Source organism: Nannospalax galili, unplaced genomic scaffold (genome assembly GCF_000622305.1).
Source record: "Nannospalax galili isolate Female #2095 unplaced genomic scaffold, S.galili_v1.0 scaffold1437, whole genome shotgun sequence".
NCBI classification, from domain to species: domain Eukaryota; kingdom Metazoa; phylum Chordata; class Mammalia; order Rodentia; family Spalacidae; genus Nannospalax; species Nannospalax galili.
The window spans coordinates 2,022,216-2,046,260 of NW_008341050.1; the positions used below are offsets into that span (position 1 = coordinate 2,022,216).

The 24,045-nt window shown below is 50.6% G+C and overlaps 1 protein-coding gene across 1 annotated transcript in view; it reads right to left on the minus strand.

The window, feature by feature from the left end:
- The window catches only part of Cdh23 (cadherin related 23), a 426,621-nt gene that overhangs the window by 157,349 nt on the left and 245,227 nt on the right, over positions 1-24,045 (minus strand). Inside the window, exons 12-14 of the mRNA XM_029565149.1 lie at positions 23,024-23,029; positions 20,973-21,122; positions 20,349-20,507 (exon numbers count right to left, since the gene is read on the minus strand). Coding sequence (XP_029421009.1) covers positions 20,349-20,507; positions 20,973-21,122; positions 23,024-23,029 — 315 coding nt within the window. The remainder of the gene's footprint in view (positions 1-20,348; positions 20,508-20,972; positions 21,123-23,023; positions 23,030-24,045) is intronic.

A 24,045-nucleotide genomic window follows, 5' to 3' on the forward strand; every position in this document is an offset into this window, starting at 1 on the left:
GGAAGGAAAGGAAGAAGAATCTCCACACTAACATCCGTCCTGAGTCTCAGTTTCCTTATCTGTGAATCTGGACAGTAGCAGTCATGCTTCACAGGATTGTGTGGGTTGACAAAAGCAATTCATGGAAGGTGCTTTCTGCCATGGCTGGTACACAGGGACCATTTTCTAAGTAGAGCTGGTATTAGTCTTCTTTTGGACATAGTCTCACGTAGACCAAATTGGCTTCAAACTTACTATGCAGTCAAGGATGACCTTGAACTCCTGATCCCTCCTGCCTCCACCTCCTGAGTGCTGGGAGGTGTGTGTGCACCCAATTTATGCAGTGCTGGGGACTGAACCCAGGGATTCATGTATGCTAGGTGAGCATTCTACCAACTAAGCTACATTCCTTGTCCTCTCCACCCCAGTTTTAAGTGCATACTCTCCAGTCTCCTGCACCTGCACTCCTCATGGGCCTCTTCAGCCTGGCCTTCCCTGCTTCCCCAGGCTGCATAGCAGAGGCCAGGTTGAGATGAAGGGGTGTGGTGCCTACCCTATGGGGAAAAGACATGCCTAATATCCAAATGTCCTGCTGCGGCAGTGGAGGTGGGCTGGCGAGTGCTCTGGGGGCACAGGGGCCCCTCTTGTTTATTACTGCAGGTGGGGTGTACTTGGGCTCTCACACTACCTTTTTTATTTCCCTTTATTTTAAAATCTGGAAATAAAAATTGATGGGAGGAAATTGCTCTGACCAGCAGTTCTGCACTTAAAGGGGTCCTCGTGGGGAATCAATTGTGAGATGTCAAGGGCTGTCGGTGGGGACAGGAGCAGCTAGCGTGTGCCAACTGCCTGGTGGACCCTGGGGCCTTTTGCCTTGGGGGCAGGGAGCTCAATGGTAGAGGAGCCAAGTCCCCATCCTTACTGGGACGTGGCTAGCTGTGGGTCTGGCTCTGTGTGGGGTGGAACTTGTCTCTAACAACTTGACATCAACATTTAAAGAACCAGTAAGGCAAAGGTCACAGTCTATGTCAGATAAAATCTCCTGCTGGTGATAACTTCCCAAACAGCAACTCGCCTCGTTTAGTCTACACTGGTCCTGTCACTGTTGTAGGGAACACAGATGTACTGACACTTAGGCTCCACTCCCAACACAGTATTCACATTATGGATGAGGTTAGCAATGCTCAGAGAGGTTAAGCAAGATGCTTGAAGTCACACAGTGCTACTGAGATTCTGTTATGGGGCAGATGTGAAGGCATGTGGTTCAGATAAGGCATTTTATGTCCCTTTTTTTTGCTGTTACTCTTTTTAGAAAGAAAGCAGGTTTGTTAAATAGACTGTAAAGGGCAGAGAGCTGGGCTTAACAAGAGGACTGCCCACAGCCTCATCTACTTTGTGCATGTGTGTATACATGTGTTGGTGCATGTGCACGTGTGTGCACGTGTTTATGGAGGCTGGAGGAAAACCTTGGCTCCCCCGGAATGTTGCCCAACTCCTACCTTTCTTTCTTCCTTTTTTCTTTTCTTTTCTTTTCTTTTTTTCTTTCTCTCTCCTTCTCTCCCCTATTTATTTGTTTATTTATTTATGTTTGGCGTTTTTGAGACAGGGTCTTCCTGTAGCTGCAGTTGGCCTGGAACTCACTATGTAGATCAGGTTAGCCTCAATCTCACAGAGATCCTCCTGTTTCTGCTTCCTGAGTGCATGTGCCAGCCCTGGCTCACCTTTCTTTTTGAGACAAGATTTCTCATTGAGATTTTCAAAACAGACTAAGTTATCTGGCTACATGGCTAGTGAGTCCCAAGGATCGGCCTATGTCCACTCCCCCCGCCCCCCAGTGCTTGGATTAGAGGCATGCACTGCATGCCTGGCTTTTTTAAGTGGGTACTAGGGATCTGAACTCAGGTCCTCATGTTTGCGAGGCAAGTACTTTACCAACTGAATGATCTCCCCAGTCCCTCATTTACTTTTAAATATTTTATTATTTTTACTTTATGTGCATGAATGTATTGCCTGCATGTATGTAAGTGCACCCGTGTTGTGCAGTGCCCACGGAGGATACAACAGGGCATTGGATCCCCCAGAACTGGAGTTATAGACAGTTGTTAGCCACCATGTGGGCGCTGGGATTTGAACCTGGGTCTTCTGCAAGGACAGGTGGTGTTCTTAACTGCTGAGCCATCTCTCCAGCTCCTCATTTACTTTAAAAAACAGCAACTACAACTTCAACAATTATTAGTTTTATTCGACAGATGTTGACTGTGGGTTAGGGATGCTCAAGTAAGTCAGCCGCAGAGTCAGGATTTGAACTTGGGTCTGATTGTAAAGATAAAGTTCTAGAGCATCCAGCTGGGTTGGAGGCCCTGTCCTGAGCTGGCCATGTGGCTTTGATAAGTCACTCACTGTCCCTGTGCATCAGTTTCCCTCAGTGCATCAGGAACGGTCTCTTTCTAGTCCTGCCTGGGATGCCTGTGGCAAGTCATACTTCCAGGCCAGGGTTCACTGTGAACCAAACTGGTCACCTGAGCATCAACCACACAGGTCATGTAAGAAGCTGAGAAGTGCAAGAGGCAGCCAGGATTCCCTGTGAGCACCAACATCACAAATGCACTGTCTGCACACAGGGTGAGAGAAAGGATCTATGCTGGCCAGAAATTAAGAATCCAAGGAGAGGATGGGCATGGTGTCATATTTAATTCCTGCATTCAGGAAGCAGATCTCTTGTGAAATCTAGGCCAGCCTGGTCTATATAGAGTTCTAGGCCAGCTGGGGAGAGACATGGAGGCCCTGTTTTAACACAACAGAAAGAGTTCAAGTTGGGTATGGGCAAAGAGTGGCAAGACTGGGTCTTGCAGGAACAGGGCCACAGCTGCAAGGAGGGCTGGGCCCTGAGGGGTAAGGAGGGCATTCTGGGTAGGCCAAGGTGAGCCAGGCCAAGGAGGCCAAAGACTGGGGATGGATAGTACAAGGTGGGGTTGCAGCACAGGGAGATCTGAATGCTTACATTGGAAGAGCTGCCAGGTCTCATGGTCAGCCCCTATGTGCCCAGTATAACATTCTATCCAGCTGTCCCTTTTGCTACCTATAAGTCACCCTCCAGGTGGAATGGGCTGAATGGTGATCTCTCAAAGGACATGTTCACGCTGTCATGCCAAAGGAGTTAGGAAAAATGGCCTTGGTTGGTGTAACTAAGTTAAGGACATAGTAGATTAGGTGGCCTGAACCTAAACTCAATGACAAGAACCTTGTAAGGTACTTGGCGGGGGGAGAGAGAGAGAGAGAGAGAGAGAGAGCGAGAGCGAGAGAGAGAGAGAGAGAGAGAGAGAGATATGCAGAGAGAGAGAGAGATGCAGATAGAGGCTGGGGCTCTTTAGTATCTGGACTCTGGAAACCCCTGGAGGGCTTGCCCCACTGCCCCTGTTTCTGGTCTCCTGAGCTGGGCTGGGAGGGAATAGCCTTCCCTTGTTTTAAGACACCTGTTTGTGGTTGCCTGTTGCAGCCCACTGGGACCCTGACATAGGAGGTGATGGGAAAGGGATGTAAACCTGCTTGCTGCATGAGCTAGTCTGCATTCACTTTGCTCACAAGCCCAGGAAGGGGGCAGAGCTGGACTCCATAGCTGTCCAGGTAGTACCAGTGGCCAGGTCTTCCAGGAACCCATAGCAAGGGCTCAACACTGGACAGGCACTTCCCCCTTGGCAAACCTCCCCTGTGTGACCCAGGACCTGCTCAGTGAGTCTCTACATCCCTAGACAGGGGGCAGCAGCCCTGCCAAGGGGCAGTGCCTCCCACATGACCCCATCATCATCACATCATGGGTGACATCACTACCCTAGCTGCCAGAAACCAGCCCTTGTGATTGGTCCCTGGGTCAAGAGCAGTGTATCTGAGAGGAGGTATATTCATGGGCTCTTCCCAGAGGGGGCCACTGAGTTACCACATCACTTTCCAAGTCCTGCTAGGAGCGGAAGCCACAGAACCACTCACAACAGCTCTGTGCTTATCTCTGAACCCCTGGAGCTGCTCTACCAGAGGACCTGTCTGCCTCTCTGCCTGTGAGCTTTTGCTTGGAGGAAGCTGCTGAAAGGATGGGGGGAGTTAACGCCCCTGGAGTTGCCCTCACTCTCCATAGACTGGCACCCCAGTCTCCTGGTCCCTGGGTTAGGATGGAGCTCGGCTTCCACACCCAAATTCCCCATCAGGGATTTGGCTGCCCATGGTATGAGTGGGCACCACATACTTCTGCTCCCTGTTTCCTGGGTCCCCTGCCATGCCAGCTGCCTGCTCTCAACACTCGCCTCAGGGAGGATGACCTAGGACAGAGCCCTCAGGCTGGATGAGGATGTGGTGGTAAGCACACCCACTGCTTTCACAGATTCCACAGCCACCAGTGGCTCAGGGTCCCACAGTCAGTGACTGGCTGAGCCAAGAGCTGAACTCTGGACTCTCTGGCATTTACATAGAATCAACAAAAGAAAAATAAAAACCCCAAAGCTCGCTTCTAACCCTTCCATATACATGTTCTTCCTTCTCTCACACCCTTGGCTTTGAAGATGCGATTGAGTGACTTTTTTTTTCCCCTTCAATAACATTTGATCACCAAGCAAAGCAAACTGGACACAGAAAGCCATTTTCCTGGGAACTGGGGAGGAGGAGGGTAGGAGGAGGGCCAGCTGGGGAGAGTGAGACATCTGCAATCAGGACTTGGGCTACTCTGCAGCCATCATCAAACTGAGATTATGTGGCAGAGGAGAGATGTGGGGATAGACACATGACTGAAGCTCAGTTAAGTGTATCGTATGTACCTAGGAGATGGGAAGGAGGGGAAAAGACAGTCCAATCAACCCCCTGGGGGTGCAACCTCCCCAGTACCGCAGCTAACTCACCAGGGTCCCCTCCGTATGTTACCCTCTCCTGTCCCCATGGGCTATACAGGTGATAGGCGGCTCTCAGTCTAGTAGGAAGATATGGAGAGGTACCTGGAGGTTAGGAGGAGGGGGCTGTTCACCAGTTACATGTTCTCTCTCAAGGTGACTTGGCCACTGGGTAACACCCCCCCTCCCAATGCCTGCTGTCATTGGTGGGTGCTGATTGGGCCAACACATGCTGTCGCTAATGAACATATCGATTCTACATTCTCTCGTTGACTGGCTAAATGGTAAGCCACGAGTCTGATAGATTAAATACCCACCTGATTGCCCGCCTGACATCTCCATCATTCTACCCGCCTGGCCCTAATGAATTTTACAGCCTCACATGACAGGAGAAATTAAGGTCAAGGTCTGTGGCAGGGAGTGTATATCTCCCCAGATCTGAACTCAACAGAGGGTCTGCAGAGGCCCAAACCCCTCACTAACCTAGGCTGAACAGTCCAAGGCTATACGGGAAGGAATCCTGCTGTACCTCCAAGGTCCTAGAAGCAGCTGTGTCCCAGCTGCTCTGCTCAACCTTCCCACCCCCTGCCAGCTGTCAGAGTGTCCAAGCAGAAGTCCACTAAGAGAAGAGCATGTGCCTCAGTCACCCACAGAATACACACACTGATCATATATCTAAACCTTGCCTCAAAGGAGGAGGGGGTTCCGGGCTCGAGAGAGAGCTCAGCAGTTAAGAACACTGGCTGCTTTTACGGAGGACTCAGGTTCAGTTCCCAGCATTCACATAGTGGCTAACAACTGTCTGTAACTCCAGTTCCAGGGGACTTCTTTTTCTGGTCACCATGGGAACTGCATGTCTATGATACACTTACATACATGCAGGCAAAACATACACATAAAACTAAAAGCAAATAAATCAAAAAAAATTTTAAAGGCAGAGAGGACTCAGTGGCAGTCTCATTTTGAAGATGTAGAGAGAGGAGAAACTGAGGCTTGTGGGACAAAAAGGACTGTCTCTGGGTCATTCAACCACCAAAGACCCCAGTCCTCTAATTCTGGGTTTGCAGGTCTGTCATACCCAGTGGGAGCCCACAGGGGACTTTTGTCCTGATCTGGGTTCTCTCCTGGTAGGTAATTGGCTGGCAGGCAGAAGCTCTAGATCTGGGTTCTGCTTGGAAGCTGGTGAATTTGGTTCTATTTTGGATATCTGTCATATGGCATGACACTCATCTTGTGGCCCTAAGTTGTGTGTGTGTGTGTGTGTGTCTGTGTGTGTGTGTGTGTGTGTATTCAGGTGCACATATGGGGGTCAGAGTTGAATCACATCTGCTGTTCCTCAAGAAGTACCACCTACTTTGCTTTTTTTTAAAGATTTATTTTTTTATATGCATGATTGCTTTATCTGCATGTATGTATGTGCACCATGTTCATGCCTGGTGCCCAAGGAGGCCAGAAGAGGGAGTCAGATCCCATGGAACTAGAGTTAGACAGTTGTGACCCATCATGTGAGTTCTGGGAATGGAACCTGAGTCCTCTACAAAAGCAGCAAGTGTTTAACCACTGATCCATCTCTCCAGCCCCCCACTTTGGTTTTTGAGACAGGGTCTCTCATTGGCCTGGAACTCACCAAGTAGGCTAGGCTAGCTGGCCAGTGGGTCCCAGGGATCCACCTGTCTCTACCTCCCCAGTACTGAGATTACAAACATGCAGCACCACACCAGGCTTTTTTGAATTGGGGACTGAGCTCAGTACTTTATGCTTGCAAGACAAGCACTTTATCAACTGAGCCATTTTCTCTAGCTGTGCTCCCAGGCTTGGCCAGGCTCACAGGAAGGGGTTCGGTCTCCTGGAGGAGTCAGTGATGCTTATGAAGGGAAGGATGTCCACAGCCTAGAGACAAGCCCAGGCCTCATAGTGCAGCACAGCCACGGGGGTGGGGGGGGTGTCGCCTGGCACCAGCTGTCTTATCTGACTCTTGACATTCTTCTCTATTAATGAGGTGGCTCATTTTGGCCTCACTCAGTTGTTATGGGGATTTAATGAGCTGATGCACACAGATGGTGCTCAGAGTGACAATGGCACCTCATGTTAGCATCCGTCACTAGTTGAACTCTTACTCTGTGCCAGGCACTGTGCTGAGCTCTTGGTATGTGTTATCTCAATGGATTCTTACAACAAACCTATAAGGAAGTATCTCTGTCGCTTTCCAGGAGAGGAAACTGAAGCGCACAGAGGTCATTTGGGAGAGACCACACATCCAAGCCCCCTCCCCCTTCTCAAATTAATAGAAATAATGGTGGGTTTGTTGTTGTTGTTTTTAAGGTAGACACAATATTAATTGGGAGAAAGAGTTATGTTTATGTTTCCCAGCCCCCTTGCAGGTAAGTACGTGACCAGGTTGTGGCCAATAACATAAAAGCAGAAATCTGCAAGGCATTTCTAGGACTCTCAAAAGAAGAGACCTGAGGTTGGAGAGGTGGCTCAGCAGTTAAGGGTGCTTGCTGCTCTTACACAGGACCTGAGTTTTAGCACCAAATTCTTGTTAATTCCAGCTCTAGAGGATCTAATGCCCTCTTCTGACCTGTGTGGGCACAGACACAGACAAATAAATAAAATTAAAACATTTTATTTGTTTAAATTTATTATTTTTATTTTATGTGTATGAGTGTATAGCCTGCATGTATGTGAGTGTACCTGTGTCGTGCAATGCTATGGAGGTCAGAAGATGGCTTTGGATTCCCCTGGAACTGGAGTTATGGATGGTTCATAGCCGCCATGTGGGTGCTGGGAATCAAACCCGGGTCCTCTGCAAGAGCAGTCAGTGCTATTAACCGCTGAGCCATCTCTCCAGCCACAATAAAACATTTTAAGAAGGAAAAGGGATGTGCCTTTCTTCAGTGCCTCCATCCTGTAGCTTGAAATATGGATGTGATGGCTGGGATTCTAGCAACCATTTTGGGTCATGAAGATGAAGTCCACACACTAGGGGAGGCTAGGAGGAGAGCTTGAAGAAGCTACTTTAGGCTTCTCACATCTGTACTGTTTTTAGATGGGAGACAAACACTTCAGTTTTATCTAAGCAATTTGGGAGTTCCTGTTGCTGGCAGCTCTACTGGTCATTGCTGATATAAGTGACCTCATTCAAAGTCACATAGCTCAGAAGTAATTGACTCAGAATATAGCTGGGTGACTGTTGCAGGCAGCAAACTGGAGGGGCAGAGCTATCTAAGCCCTTTGGAACTGAAGGCACAGACATCAGATATGGAGCTACAGGAGCTGGTGTTTGCCAGGCTGGTTTTTGGTCTTGCTTTGGTCCAGAATTTCCCCACTACGCCTCATTCCTCCTTTTGGGATGGGAATACATATTCTGTGCTATTGCATGTTGGAAGTATGTACTTTGCTTTTTGATTTTGCAAGGACTTACAGTTAAGAGTGTTCCTTCAGTCTCAGAAGAGACTTTGGATGTTAGACTTTTGAACAGTGTTGAGACTGTTTAAGGACCTTGGGGACTTTTATGATTCAACTAATTGCATTTACTTTATGATATGCTCATGCGCCTATGGGGGCCAACGAGTGGAATATGGTGGTGTCAATGAATGTCTCTCACAGGCTCCAAGCATTTGAACATTTGGTCAGTTGGTGGTGGTGTTTGGGGAGGTCATGGGGATGGGCTTTGAGAGTACACAGCTTGTCCACTTCCAGTCTGTCTTCCTCTGCCTCCTGTGCCTGCCTGAAGATGTATGTGCTCAGCTTTCTGCTCCAGCTGCCTCCACTCTGAAAGACTCTTACCCTCTGGAACCGTAAGTCCAATACACTCCTCCTTCTGTAAGTTGCCTTAGTCATGGTGTTTTTCACAGCAACAGAAGAGTAACTAATACAGTGGCCAAAGCCTGGAGGAAAATCTCAGTCATCTCCATCATCATCCTGACAGCCTCAGATAGCAGAGTAGAGGTAGCGTCCTTAGGGCATGTACACACGGTCACCCCCTGAGTAGACACTTATGAAATCAATCTAGTACAGGCATGTCCAAAATGTGGGGCCTATATACTGCACAAAGCTCAGGATAGCTATGACTGTGGCCTAACACAAATCTATAAACCTACGTACAACATGATGGGATATTTTTGTGTGTCTAATTTTTTTTCTGTAATTTGATTATGTGTTTCTCGAATGTGAACTTTTTTTTTTCTTTTTGGTCTTTTTGAGACAGGGTCTCCCTGTAGCCCCAGCTGTCCTAGAACTCACTATGTAGACCAGGCTGGCCTTGAACTCACAGAGATCCACCTGCCTCTGCCTCCTGAGTGCTGGGATTAAAGGTGTGCTCCCCTCACGCCCGGCGAATGTGAACTGTAAAAAAAAAAAATTTACTTATTTTTATTTTATGTGTATGAGTGTATTGCCTGCATATATGTGAGTGTACCCATGTCATGCAGTGCTGCAGAGGTCAGAAGAGGGTTTCAGATTCCCCTGGAACTGGAGTTAAGGACGGTTCGTAGCTGCCATGTGGGTGCTGGGAATCGAACCTGGCTCCTTTGTAAGAGCAGTCACTGCTCTTAACCACTGAGCCATCTTTCCAGCCCCCTAGAATGTGAACATTTTTTTAAAAAATTATTTTTATTTTATGTGTATGAGTGTTATACCTGCATGTATGTAAGTGTACATGTATCATGTAGTGCCCACAGAGGTCAGAAGAGGGCATCGGATCCTCTGCCACCATGTGGGTTCTGGGATTCGAACCTGGGCCTTCTGCAAGAGCAGCCAGTGCTCTTGACCACTGAGTCATCTCTCCAGGCCCCTGAATGTGAACTTTGCTGAAGACAATATCGTGTTACCATGTGTGCTGGATAGCTTTAGTGTCAACTTGACACACCTGGGTTGAGGGAGCCTCAGTCGGGGAATTGCCTCTATTGGACTGGCCTGTGGCCATGTCTGAGAGGCATCTTCTTGATGAGTGATGTGGGAGGGCCCAGCCCACTGTGGGTGGTGCCACCCTTGGGCAGGTGGGCCTGTGTTGCATAAGAAAGCAGGCTGAGCAGGGGCCAGGGGAGCAAGCCTGTAAGCAGCATTCCTCCATGGCTTGTGCTCCAGCTCCTGCCTCCAAGTTCCTGCCCTGAGTTCCTACCTTGGGCTCCCTGATGAACTGCGTGCAACCTGGGAGATGTAAGACAAATAAACCCTTTCCTCCCCAAGTTGGTACTGGTCAGAGTGTTTTGTCACAGCAATGAAGAACAAACTAAGATACCATGTCATGTAACATGGGTGTATGTATCATTTGCTACCCACAGACTGTGGGTTGGACACCCTTGGATTTAATATATGATCCAAGAAATTTTTTTCCTCATCCAGTGAGGTCCAGAGAAGTCTAAAGTTTGGGTACTATACTCTAATGGACCATGAATGCATTTTTTTTCTCTCAAAAACTGAAGTCCAGTAGAGTAAAATAGAAAATACCAGAGGACATTTGTCCGTATAGGAAGAAAGTGTTTAGTTCTAAGTATGTGCACATGTGAGTGCATCCTTGGGTCATGATGTTAAGTGGAGTTTTTATTGTAGATCATAGCTTAAAACAAAAGTTTGAAAAGCACCAGACAAGTCAGTGCCTAAGACACTTTGAGGCACTCCAGGAATGAGTTGGCGGAAAGCAGTTCCCATCCCTCTCATAGGAACCACATGGCTGGGTTAGCCCACCCACCGACCTAGCTTTGCTGCTCCCAAACCTCCACATGCCCCTCAGTCTGCCCTCAACCTTCCTTCCACCTGCTCCCTGGATAGACACAATCACCGCCCTAGTGGCTCTCCCTCTGGTTGTGCCAACCTGAGCTGGTGACCTTCCCAGTGCTTGGCCCACGTGGTCTTGGCACAGGCCTTTGGTTTACAGTGTTAATGAACTTGCTCTGGCCAGGGCTATGGTATAGCTACCCTCCATCCCCTTGCCCAGGGGGTTCCATTTTCTCCCCTCTGGTGTCCTTGGAGCAATTGTCTGAGCAGGAACAATCAGCAGCCAGCTTATGGAACAGTGACTTCTGAGTCGAAGCTCTAGGTGCATGAGCGGACCGGTTGGGGGCAGGTGGTCACATGTCAGCACCGGGAGCCTTAGAGCATCCAGCCTAGTGCTTTAATTTTCCAGAAGAGGACACTGAGGCCCCTGGTGAGGGACCTCATCAAGGTCACCTGTGGATTAAGGTCTGCTCTAGCAATACTCAAGTAACTTGACAGGAGAAGACAGGAGATGGAGTTGGGATCAGATAGAGGGGGTTGGAATCCTGGCCTGGGCTCTCTGGAGCCTGCTGCTCTGGGTGGGCAACCTGCCTCCCTGGGCCTGTGTCTTCCATATAGTAGATACAGAACAGGAAAAGTGTCCAAGAGTCTCTAAGTGCCTGAGATCCTTTTGCCAGGCCTGAGATGTTTCCCAGTATCCTCCGGTTTTGATAAAGGGACAGAGGTCAGAGGCCATCTGAGCCACCCTTTATCAAGGCTGGTAGATTCTGGAGACACCTGTCATGGAGGCTGGGCAGCCCTGTAGAGTCCTGTTGGGCTCAACAGCAATAATGAATCTGTTACAAATCAGTGTCCTGAAGGTGGGTTCTCAGAATAGCCAGAGCTACACAAGCCATGACAGTGCAAAGGCAGAGGTGGGGGACCCAGGGCACAACACCTCCTCAGCCCCAGACCTCAAGCCCCTGCTGCCTCCCCTCTCACTAACCAAGCCTTACCCCATCCAGAATTCTCCTGGGTACCGGTCCTGCCTCGTACTCCATCCCATTTTGGTTTTAGGATTGATATTTAGATTAAGGAGATAAACAGAGGCCAGGAGCACTGAGGCCTGACAGCTAGAGGAACTCCAACCTGTCAATCACCGTCAGCCTCCTTGCTTAGTTGCCCCCAACACACATATTCCAGCCTGAGCCAAGAGCCCACTAAAGGGGCCCTGAAGGACGACATTGGATATCCCTAAAATGGGGAAAACACTGTGTCTAATGAAGGCTTCCAGGACAGCTTGGGAGCTGGATGGGGGACCTGCAATTTCCTATTTCTCTTCCTCCCTCCTTCTCTCTCCCTACTCCCCTCCCCAGGCTGCAGATAAAGAATTCAATTTTCTTTTAAACGGTGGGGAAATTGGAAGAGATTTTGTTCTGTTTAAGCACAGCTGGAGCCTCAGGTCTCTAGGGCTTCCAGAACAATGAGATCAATTAAGATGCCAGTGGTGAGGGGTTGGGGGGAATGGGGTGAAGCACGGGGGGGGCAATCCAATGGGCTTGTGAGGAAGGCCAGCTTCTGGGGGTTCTAGGCTGATACTGCATGACTTTCTTCTCAGTGCTAACCTCTTGCTTTTTCTTGGGCTTGCTAAACTATTCAGATGGGGCCTACCCATTGGGTCAAGTTGGTGTCTCTCAGATTAGCTAATAATTCATACTGTAATTTCTGTTGGCAGCTTTATAAAATGGCAGAATCAAGTCAAACCAATACATCAGAAGCAGAGAGCTGAGTTGTTTTAGAAAGCTAGAGACAGCCAGTGGACACCTGACTTATACTGGCACTGGAGCACTTAATAGTTGCAGGTTTTGGACTGTGACTCTGAGGACACCCCCCCCACCAACACAGGTAAGGTAGGAACTAGTCTACCAGTACACAGAGGATGAGCCTAGAACCCAGGCACTCAGCAATCTGCCCAGGAGTCTGCTGGGAGGAGGGAGGCAAGGTTCCTGCTCTGGCCACATGTGGGCACCCTCTCATCTAGTTTTCCACTAGCCCAACTTCTGCCCTGTTGCCCTTCCTCTCCCTGCTTTAGCTTGGCTCCTGGCTTGTGGTCTGCATCTCTGAAGCTTGACCTGGGAGGAGCACTCAAAAGGTACCCAGGACCTAACAGGAAGCCAAACAGCAACAAGACTGGCCTAGGGTCTCATAGAACATCAGTACTTGGCTCCCAGGCCAGAAATCTGCCCATGTGATCATCCCTTGAAGAAACACATGGGACGTCCAGCACAAATGAGGATTCTGATAAAGAAAGAAAGAAAGAAAGAAAGAAAGAAAGAAAGAAAGAAAGAAAGAAAGAAAGAAAGAAAGAAAGAAAGAGAAAACATTTCTGTTGACTGGCTGGGTGACCTGGGCAACAGGATTTATCTTCTCTGTGCCTCAGTTTCCCCATGGGGCCTTTGCTCACCTTCTTCTCTTGACACATTCTTCCAGCAAGCTATCCTAAATCTCATACCCCACCACCATAGGACTCAAATCTACTGTGTACTGCACATCCAGGATGGGGACCCACAGGTGGGAGCTTGGTGGAGGGAGAGTGGTAGGGGAGATGGGCAAGTTATCAGAGAGAGAGGGCTTCTTGTTGGTGGGGTGCAGGTGGGGGGAGGAGGAGGGTATACTGAGCTGGCTCTTAAGGACAAAGAAGGAGATGTAGGTGACCTAGTAACAGTAGACACTACGAAAGGTGATGGTGTAAAGGGAGGATATGGGGTATAGGAAGGCAGATATGAGGGGCTCTATACAGGGAGAACTGAACAGCAGCCAAGGCCTGGAAACAGAGGCCTTGAATGCCGCAGGCCCAGAGTGCTTGAACTCTACCTGCCTGAGGGTGCTAGGATAGCAGGGAGTTCCTGCTTCTCCAGGAGGGGGAGGTCATCTAGGAAGTGAACGCTAGACCTGCTGGTCCAGCTTGCAGTTGCTGGGTTCACCTGCCAGCTCCCTAGTCTTTCCATATCCCTGACACTGAATCCATGGGCGTAATGACATGGCCTTGGCCAAGTTTCGGTGATTCCTTATGCTGTAGTCAGCACAGAAAAGAACTCTATGTGAATAGAGGGTGCTGCCCAGTGCTCAGTGCATGCCCAAAGCAAGCGTTTGCTGACGAGTGCAGGACTAGATGAAAGCTGTGGAGAGCCACTGAGTTTCTTTGGGAGAATTAGAAAACTATAGCCAGAACAAGCTCTGTGATATACAGGGCCCAAGGAACAGGAACTAAGGTAAGAGGCTCTGCTCACACAGCAGGAAGAAGTTTAGGTAAGACAGCTCAGGGTCCTTCTAAGTGCAGCAACCTGAGCAAGCACACAAGTTCGGCACCTGGCAACACAACATACCTGCTCTCTGCCTGGGTCTTGTTCCATTTAGCAGTCTCTAATCCTTCTCTGTGTTTGGTGCTTTGAGGTCAGAGTCTGTGTGTTGGGCTCCTGGGGCTGGCACAGTCAATAGCTCAGTCAGTGTGCCAGGGGAGGAGATCAGGAGGCCAGGGAAGTCAGAATAAAAGGCAGGGCGGGTAAGATCCAGAGACCCAAGGTGTGGAAGCCAGACCTTCATGACAGATGAGGATAACAGTCACAGCACCAGTGATCACAACTGTCATGTCACCTACCCAGGGTCTTTAATGAATTTGGTGCTTGAATTGTCCTGTCTCCTAATTAAGAGATGCGTAATTAATCCATTAGCCCACAGCACACTCTACAGTCTGGGGGACCAGGACACATCTAAGCCACTGCTTGCGGTTAAACAGCCACCAGCAGAGCCAGGACTTGAACGTAGGTCTCTGGCTTCAGAGCCTTGTTACTAGCCAGCACACCCTGTAGCAATTGATGTGGTATATAAGGTTCCAATGAATGCTGCGGAGCAATGTGTCCTCCTCCAGGGAGCAGAGGGATGGGGAGGACCTGGGGTGAGTCTCCTAAGACAAAAGTAAGGGCTCCTTTGTCTGAAGCCTAACTCAGAACTATTTGGGTTCAACAGTGTGGGGGTAGGGCAGGGAACCCCCGAGTCTGAGGGGTGGGGTGCCTGGCAGCCACAGAGCTGGGAGCCAGGCCTCAGCCTGACAGCTGATGGAAGAGGCCTGTTTTATTTGAAGTCTTTACTCAGAGCCTGACTATACAGGATTGAAGCTGGCCTCCATCAGGGTTAGCCTGGGGCAATGTCATTACCTCTCCCTTTTCTTTGGGCATCAGTGGTGCCTGCTAGTTGTGGGGAGGAGGCAGAGAAGGGGACAGACAGCAACTAGGCTCTGTGTTGATGGCCAGACCTGATGGAGGGTGGAGGGTGGGGTCGGGGGAGATCTTTAACTTTGGCCTTGGGAAAAAAAGGTCATGGGCTTCTTCTCCAAGCTTCTATGTGGAGGTTGGAGAGAGAGGAACAAGGGACAGGAGAACCTCCAGAGCCAGTGGGTAGAAGGGACTCCAGCAGCACAGGAGACAAGCATGTTGCTGGGAATGAGACTAGCCAGCCAGGGTGCTGCCCCTGCCTCTGGGGCTGAGATCCTGAGTCACATCTCACTGGGGCCCAAAGGCTCAGTGACTGCCCAGTACCTATGCCCTGTTGGGGCAGGACCAGGACTCCAAGGGTGGCACCTGTCAGGGGGGCTGGGGCTGCAGGAAGCCTTGGCAGGGAAGGCCAGTATGACCAGAGGCTTTCCTGAAAGTATTGAGGGTCCACACGAACCACCACATTGTTTGCTCATAACCACTCTCCTCAGCAGGACTGTATAGGGTCTCTCCCCCAGGACATAGAGGGGGAAACTGAGGCCCGATGGCTTGTGAAAGACCCACTGTGGCAGACCTGAACTGGTCCTCAGGGGTGGGGTGACAGATAGGCTAACCATAGTGCGAGGTACTCCTTTACATCTGTGTGGACTACACTTCACATCCATGTCACCATCCTGGGCATCCTAGCATCTAGGGGTGCAGCCTGGGATGGTTCCACTTGCTCACTGGGTAGGAAGGCAACAGAGTCCCAGGGAAGGAGTGATCGCCCTATAGAAAAACAGTATTTTAGGTCCCCCAGGTGACTTGTGACCTGGCCCAAGGCCATAGACAGTAGAGTGAGCTGGAAAACGGAGTGGGAAGGGGGCCTGTCATTGAGTGGCCTCCTTGAGGTCAGTCTGCCTGCAGCTGGGAGGTGGCACTCTATCCTGGACAGGGCAATGGCGACCTGCCAATCTGTCAGGACCCTCAGGCACGCACTGCCTGCCTGCCTTCATCTTGCCTGCTTTGTATACAGTCCATCCTGCTGTGGTCCACCCCTGTAGCAGGCAGAGGCCTGGGCCTCCAATAGGGACTGTCCCAGAGGTGGCCTGCCTGCCCCTTAGGCACTGTTCATCCTCAGCTCCCTTCCTTTCCATTGCCAGGGAACATGGCGCCCAGACAGTTGAAAGCCTGATCCCCAAACTGCAGGCAGCCATGCTGGCTCCTTACACTGCTGTTTCCCAGATGCTACCCACAGAGAATAAGGGCATGAGGGTGGTTTGATATAAGCTGTCCCACTGTCAGAATAGCAGCCCAATGGGCACAGTGGGGATGTAAATTTGCAATGAAGAGAGCCATTTGAGCGTCTGGCTTTGAGGAAGCAGGACTTCATCTCTCTGTATCACATCCCTCTCCTCATTCCAGCCACAGGCCCTTTGCACATGCTGTTCTTGCTTTCTCCAATGTCCTTCCCTCCCTTATTTACCTGCTAATATCGATTTCAATGCCACTTCCTCAGAGAAGTATTCTATGATCCCAGTCAAGATCAGGGACCCTGTAACAGGTTCTCTGGTCTCCATCACAGAAAGTAGTAATATAAAGACTCATTTCTTAATATCAACATCAGGCTTTCTAAGAGAGTGTGAACTCTGTGAAGCAAGTCCTCACCACCACTGTGTCCTTTGGGCCATGTGCCTGGCATCTAGTTAGCAGTCACCAGACATTTGTTGAATGAATACTTACATTCACCTTGAACCTCTCCTACTGTCCAGTGATACCCACAAACCCTACCAGGCCCCTGACACTGATGGGCCAGGTTCCTGGATTACCCCATGCCAAGGAGGGACCCAGGACAAGATGCTTCATGGCCTTCCTGCCTGACTGCTGTTTCTGGGAGGTTGAGACTCAAAGAGTGGCTGGCAGATATGAGGAGGAGACCCATCCTAACCTGGACATGGGGGAGCCCTGCCCTGCATACACCTATGTACAATGTACGTATGCATATACTTGAATGCACATAGTTGCAGCATGTGTGCACACATGCACGCATGCATGCACTCACACATGCACACACACACATCCATACCTGGGTATATACTGGTACAAATGTTGCTGCAAATACCCATAATTACATACATGTACATGCATGTAGAAGTATGACTGTGCATGTATACATGTGTGGTTTGGATGTGATTTGTCCATGTCTCCAAGGGTTCACATGCTGGGAGATGGAGCCTCGGTATGGTGATGTACCAGGCAGGATCTGGGGGAGGTTCTTAGGTCTTTGGAGTGTGTCCATGGAAAAGACTAAGGAGGTACTAACAGGACTCCTTAGTTCTTGTAAAAAGAGCCTGTCTTGTGATGTGCTTTCTCCCTCTGATAACTGCTTCTGCCACGATGCCATCTGCTGTTTGTCACACATCAGATGCAGAACCAACAAGGTCACTTGATCATGGACCTTCAGTGTCCAAAACTGTGAGCTCAGTAAACTTCTTTTCTTTATATTCGTCCTTGGGTATTGTATTATAGTAACAAACACCAGTTAACAGACTCCACAGCTTGTACACCCAATCACAAACACACTGTGACTGAGCAGTACCCCTGCACCCCTGCCTGGGACTGTCCCTTCAGACACCTCCTACTGCTGACACCCTGCCCCCCACTCCCACAAGTCCTTCTTGTTATAGACAGCTCTAGGAGGCTGTCAGGCCGTTTCACTGGGCACAGTTTCAGGCCTCCCCGAGTGTCCCTGTCAACGAAAAGAGCCCCCACAGCTCTGGCCCCAGAGGCAGAAATTTTCCTGATGGAGCCAGAGGTTCTAGAAGGGGGGTGACCCTGTGGCCTGCTCTCAGGTCACTTGATCATGGACCTTCAGTGTCCAAAACTGTGAGCTCAGTAAACTTCTTTTCTTTATATTCGTCCTTGGGTATTGTATTATAGTAACAAACACCAGTTAACAGACTCCACAGCTTGTACACCCAATCACAAACACACTGTGACTGAGCAGTACCCCTGCACCCCTGCCTGGGACTGTCCCTTCAGACACCTCCTACTGCTGACACCCTGCCCCCCACTCCCACAAGTCCTTCTTGTTATAGACAGCTCTAGGAGGCTGTCAGGCCGTTTCACTGGGCACAGTTTCAGGCCTCCCCGAGTGTCCCTGTCAACGAAAAGAGCCCCCACAGCTCTGGCCCCAGAGGCAGAAATTTTCCTGATGGAGCCAGAGGTTCTAGAAGGGGGGTGACCCTGTGGCCTGCTCTCACAGAAACAGGGCTGTGTCAGGGTGGGGGCTGGGCAAGCCCCTTGCAACTGGCTCTACTCAGCCTATGGTGCAAATGAAAACATCTTCCGTTTTCTTTATAATTTTTTTCCTGACACAACTGCCCATGAAACATTTTAATAATACTGCAGAAAAGGTCAGAGGAAGAAGGAATTTCACAGCCCTGAGCAGGCAGCTATAACTGCGGCCCTTTCTGAGGCAGAGAAGGAGAGAGGACCTAGCTGGAAAGGAGAGGGTGGCCAAGATGGCCAGAGGGCTAAAAGGCTGCCGGTAGGGCTTCAACGTGAGGGGTGGGGCTGGGGGGCTAAGGAGGGGTACTTTTGGGTGGGGCCAGGAGCTGGGGTGTACCTTGAGGTGATGGAGAAGAGCTGGGGGTGGGAGTCACTCAGGAATGCATTTGTATCCTCTGTCCCAACATTGGGAGGTGTTGTACCCATTTTACAGATGAGGTGAGGTCATGAATGCTCAGAGGGACATGGATAGAGCAGCCCTCAGTAAAGGTGGAGATTGAGGCTCTAGGTCCTGTCACTAGAACTTATTACCAGGTGAAAGAGCCCTACAACTTCAAGGTTCCATAGACCTGGGGTGAGGGATCTGAAAGGGAGGGAATGAAGTTGGCATGGGGAAACTGGAAACCAGAGGCTGGCCAGGAGAGGCTAAGCTTGTCTGTTGACAGGAAGGAAAGTAAGCGAGACTCGAGGTGGGGCTAGTTGGGTCTGTGGCAGCCCCAGGGGCCTATTACAGCTGTGGATATACGCAGCTTGCTTGGCTCATGTTCCCCAGAGCCTGGGCACACTTTGCCCAGCTCACACCTCAATTTCAGCCCCGCTCCACAGGTCCTTCCTCCAGCTACAGGAATACCAAATGCAAACAGAGACTGCTGTACCAGCAAGGACTCTTGCAGAGTTTCCTGACAGCACCAGACCTGGTCCCCACACTAGAACTCTTTGCCACATGGTCCTCAACCTTGGGGAAGGTTAGAACCACTCACTGTCCCCCTGCCTGGTACATCACAGACTGCATGATGCCCTCTCCCATGACGTTCCAGGGTATACAAGAGACTATACACACACTTTGGATCCAGGAGGCCGGATCCTCTGGCACATGCTTTCTAGATGGGCCTGGGAGGTTAGAGGAGGGGTTCGGGAGCTCAAGGTAGAAGGTGGTATATTGCTGGGGCACTGTGGTAAAGGCTGTGGGACTCCCAGGCTGGGACGCAAAGGGTGCTAAAACCAGCCGCAGCAGACTTACTGTTTCCATCTGATGGCCTGACTAGCTAAATATCTGCTTGAAATATTAATAACTGTCAGATGGGAAGGGCCTGGGGGTGCAGTGCTGTTCCATACCATCTGTCTACAAAGTAAACACACTTCAGGATTGGGGGGCCTGCTATGGCAGGCAGCATCAGCTTGGAGCAAGAAATGGCAGTGAGGTCTCTGTGGGCCTCCTTGTGCATAGGGAGGGGGCAATGGTGACTTAACATTTATTGAGTGCCACAGGTCAGACCCTGTGCATATATAGTCTACCATATTGAGCTGTTCGATGTCCAATTCAGGTTTATAATAGATGTCTCTTCTGTATTTTCAGCCCATATCATCTGGACAGAACTGGGGCCTACGCCCCAGCACCACCAACAGGAGTCTGACCCATAGCCGACATGTCAGAATGATGACAGTTGGTTCTAGGATGACCTAATGTGCTGAGATCAATCCTAGGACACTGGTGCCCTTCTAAGACCCTGCACCAAAGCAGAGCTGGCTGCTGAAGACAGATTCCAGTTCAGCTGAACACCCAGATACAGCCACGCCTGAAGTCACTTCTACCTTCAAGTTATGTGAGCTAATCCTTTCTTGTTTGAACCATATTAGGGTTTCTGGCTCTTGTAACCAAGAGCCTTGACTAACACACACTGGAACTGGGAGAGGTGATCTCTTATGAAAGAGCGAAGGCAACGGGAGCTTCCCAGGTATCTTTAAGGAGCCTGCTGTGCTCAGATAGGGAGAGCTACCCTTCTCAGAGGTGGCCAACACCTGGCCCACTGATTAGATAGATCTTCTATAACTCCTGGCCCATCTGGGATGATTGCCTTTCAGAGAAAAAGCAGAAAACCAGTGTGCTGCCCCAGTCTCACCACCCTCCAGGCTGGCCCCTTCTCCCTGTTGCAAGGAGCCTAGTATCACAGAATCTAGATACACCAACCATCAGCCTCTGGGCTCTTGGGGGCACCTGACACCCAGCTGCTTGGTGTCCCCTGTGGATGCAGAGACTCACCAGGACTGTCAGCACAGAGGTCCCCACGGTGACATTCTCATACAAGCTGACATTGTACAGTGGCTGGCTGAAGATGGGCCGGTTGTCATTTTCATTGATGAGGGTGATCTTCACTTTGGCGTAGCCCACGTGGTCAGGAACACTCTCATTGGCAAAGAGCTAGGGGAGCAGAGCAGGGCTGGGTGAGCTCTCGTGTGCATCTGGGGCCCTTGCTGTCCCCATATAGGACCTGTTTGTGTCTTAGCTTGTACCAACTCAGAGCACCTGCTGTGGTCAGAGCTCATGTCAGCTGTGTGCTGTGAGTCCCTCTGTGGGCCACTGATTCTGTTGGGAGGGAGGGGCTCTGGGAGCTGGCTGACAGGTTAATCTACAGGGGTACCTGAGGGGCTTCCTGAGGCTGTGGTGGGCCTGGGGGAAATTGTCCCTTTCCCAGGCATATCTTTGCCCTCCTTCAAAAGGGTAGTTTGGGCACAGTCCCTGTCATTCTCAGTGGCTTCTCTGGGTCAGATCTGTAAGGAGAGGAGGAGAGCTGTGCGGTGGGATTTAAGGAAGTGGTGCTCTACCCTCCCTGGCCACCCCTGCAGCCTCTCAAAAAGCCCCAAACAGCTGTTGAGGGAGGCTTACATCAAAGTCATAGCGGTCCACGGTCTCGTAATCCAGGGGGATTGCCACTCGTATGCGGATATCCGCTTTCCCTTGGACAGACGTCGGAGAGATGATGAAATGGTGGGAGTTGTTGCCTACCAGGTACACCTCGAACATGCTGTTCAGACCCTGGATGAGAGTGAAAAAGTTAGTTGGGAAGGGCGTAGAAGGCCAGGGGCCAGAGCCAGAATGGGGAGCAGAGAGGACTGGAGGGTGAGGTCAGTGGAACTGCCTTATGGGGCAGTGAGGAGGCACAGGGGTTGCAGGTGGGGGGTCTCTCTGCCCCACCCCCTACGAGTTCTTGTTCTCCCCTCAAGTGATGCTGCCTACTTCATCTCCACTTCTGTGTCTAGGCCTAAGGAGTCTCCTCCAGCTCTTTCTGTCATCCTGTCATATATTCTCTGTGTCTAGCTCATTTTCCACCTTCTGTTCCTTTCTCAACTGAGGGACCCGAGCAGGGGAGAGGGATGTCCCTGCATCCAGTTGAGAACCAAGTGGAGTGCTGGTGAGATGGCTCAGGGCTCGGTGGTAAGGATGCTTGCTGCCAGGCCTAAGGAACCGAGTTCAATATCTGGGACCTACGTGGTGGAAGGAGACCTGATTCCTGCAAGTTGTCCTCTGACCTCCACATGCCTGCCATGGCACATGCATGCTCCCTTCCCACACAGACAAAATAAATATATAAATGTAAAAATAAAAATTTAAGACCCAGGGGAGATAAAGGAGGAAGAAGGAAGAAATAGAAAGGGATTTCAGGCTGGGCAGTGTAACCACAGCCACAGCCACAGCCACAGCCACAGCCACAGCCCAAGCCCGTCTCTTGGAGGTTCGGGGTGGACTATTTCTCTTTAGCTCAATGTTTTACCCTAGTCACACTCTAGGGACTGAATCCAGGGCTTCACACATACTAGGCAAGTGCTCTACCTCTGAGCTATTTCCCCATTTGGCTCTATTCAGGACCATGGCTCTATCCAGGGCCATGGCTCACAGGGCCCCCCAGGATCACAGCTCAGACAGAGGCAAGGCTGAAGGCAGAGATAAAGCCTGCTAGTTTTCCTAGCTCATGGGGAACTCCTCTCTGGAATGTGTACTCAGTCAGGAGAGTTCTCCTGGCCCTGGTCACAGATGCTCACTGGGTCATCAACCTGGGGTTTTCAGTACCAGGGATACACTGCTGGCTCCTGTGTAACCCACCCACTTAGTGCTCCACCAGGGTGGACTGGCCCTTTGTGGTTGAACACATGGCCTCAGGGCAGACATGGCTTCCCAGGGGATATTGGAGTGACTCCCTTCTGGAAGCTCTTACTGGTGAGGGGGACAACTAGGTATCTCTGGCCCCAGAGGCCCTTGAGCTGGTCCATCCTCCCTCCCCAGACAGGAATCTAAGGAGGCAGCCTGGAGGAAACCAGAGGCCCAGCACCTGAGTCCCCTGGAGCTGCCTGCTTACCAGACACCGTGCTACCCACCTGCCCACCAGCCTTCACCATCTCACTGGACTGGCAAGGTAAGGACTTGTGTTCATTTGTTCTCACAGCCAAGGGCAACTGCCTGGCTCAGAGAGCCCAGAGGCCAGAGACTGTGAGACCTAGGAGCCAAGCCCCTTCAGTCCCTTCAGCCCCATCAGCCCCATCAACCCATTTTGGGGTCCAGGCAGGTTGTTGAGGGCTCCAGAGCCTCCAACCCAGAGTTGCTCCCTGGGGACTATATAGACCATGATGCTCTGGGCATCTCTGGTTGTGAATTCTCAGTTCTCTCTGGCGTAGGATCTATTCTGTCAGCTAGAGGGGACCAATTAAATGCCCGAAGGGACACTAATAGCCAAAGGCAACAGAGCGTGACAGCTCTAAACCAGTGGCACTGGTGCCTCTCTCTCCCCTGAATCCTGGCCCCTTAACCACAGTATCTGGAAGTCCAGGACGGTGGGGGCATCTGGGCTATGCCCACTCTGGTTGAGGAAGGTCCTCTGTGATGCCCATTCCCACAGTGCCCAGCACATCCCGCAGCCCCACTGCCCTCCCAGGCTCACTTACCAAGTTCTTTGAGTGGAAGCCATCAGTCAAAGAGGTGGAGACAGGAAGAAGGAGCCGGAGAGAGAGGGAGCCACACAGGTAAGGAGAAAGGAAGCAGAGGAGAGAACAGTATGTCAGGGTAAAGGAGAGGGGCTGAGAGGGACCCCAGGACCCCAGCCCATGCTAGAAGCACAGTACCCTCAGGGTCCACAGCTAAGGTCAGGTGCTGGGGAGGGGAGGGGAGGAGAAGAGACATGAGTGTGGACCTAAGTGTGAGGCAGGGAGGATGAGGTCACAGGACAGGCCCCTCTTCCAGCTCTCTTTCAGCTCAAGTGGCACTAGAGTAAGCTGGGAGGTAAGGAGCTGTGCCCCTACATTCTGCTCCTGGAAGCTGGATAAAACCCAGCAGGAAACAGCCCCCACCACTGCCATTCTTTTATTTTCTCAAAAGGAGCTGGGGAGACAGCTCAGTGGTTAAGAGTACTGGCTGCTCTTGCAAAGACGGGGTTCAGTTCTCAGTACCCACATGGTGACTCACAGCTGCCTGTAACTCCAGTTCTAGGGGATCCGACCCTCTTCTGGTCTCCATGGGTACCAGGTACACACATGGTGCATAGACATACATGCAGGCAAAACATTCATACACATAAAGTAAAAATAAATCTTGAAAGAGAGAGAAAGAGAGAAAGCAAGCCAGAGACTGGTAAGCAGACATGGTAAATCTTCCTATAGTTCCATGTCTTATTTCCTAGACGCGGCCCCTCACCCTGTTTTCAGGTCCCTGTCTCTAGGAAACACACACTTTGCGGTAGATCTGTCTATGCACAGATACTGACACCTCCCTCTGTGACACACACAGAAGCACACTAGACACACAACTCGGTGTCAGAGTCTCTCACTTGAGACTCTGCCTTGGTGATTGTTCCCTAACTACACACAGATCCGCTCCTGACAGGGACAGCAGCAAACAGCATGCTTTGAACACCTGCTGCCAGGTGCTGCTCTCAACACTTGAAAAGTACAAAGATTTGCCTTGCTTCTCT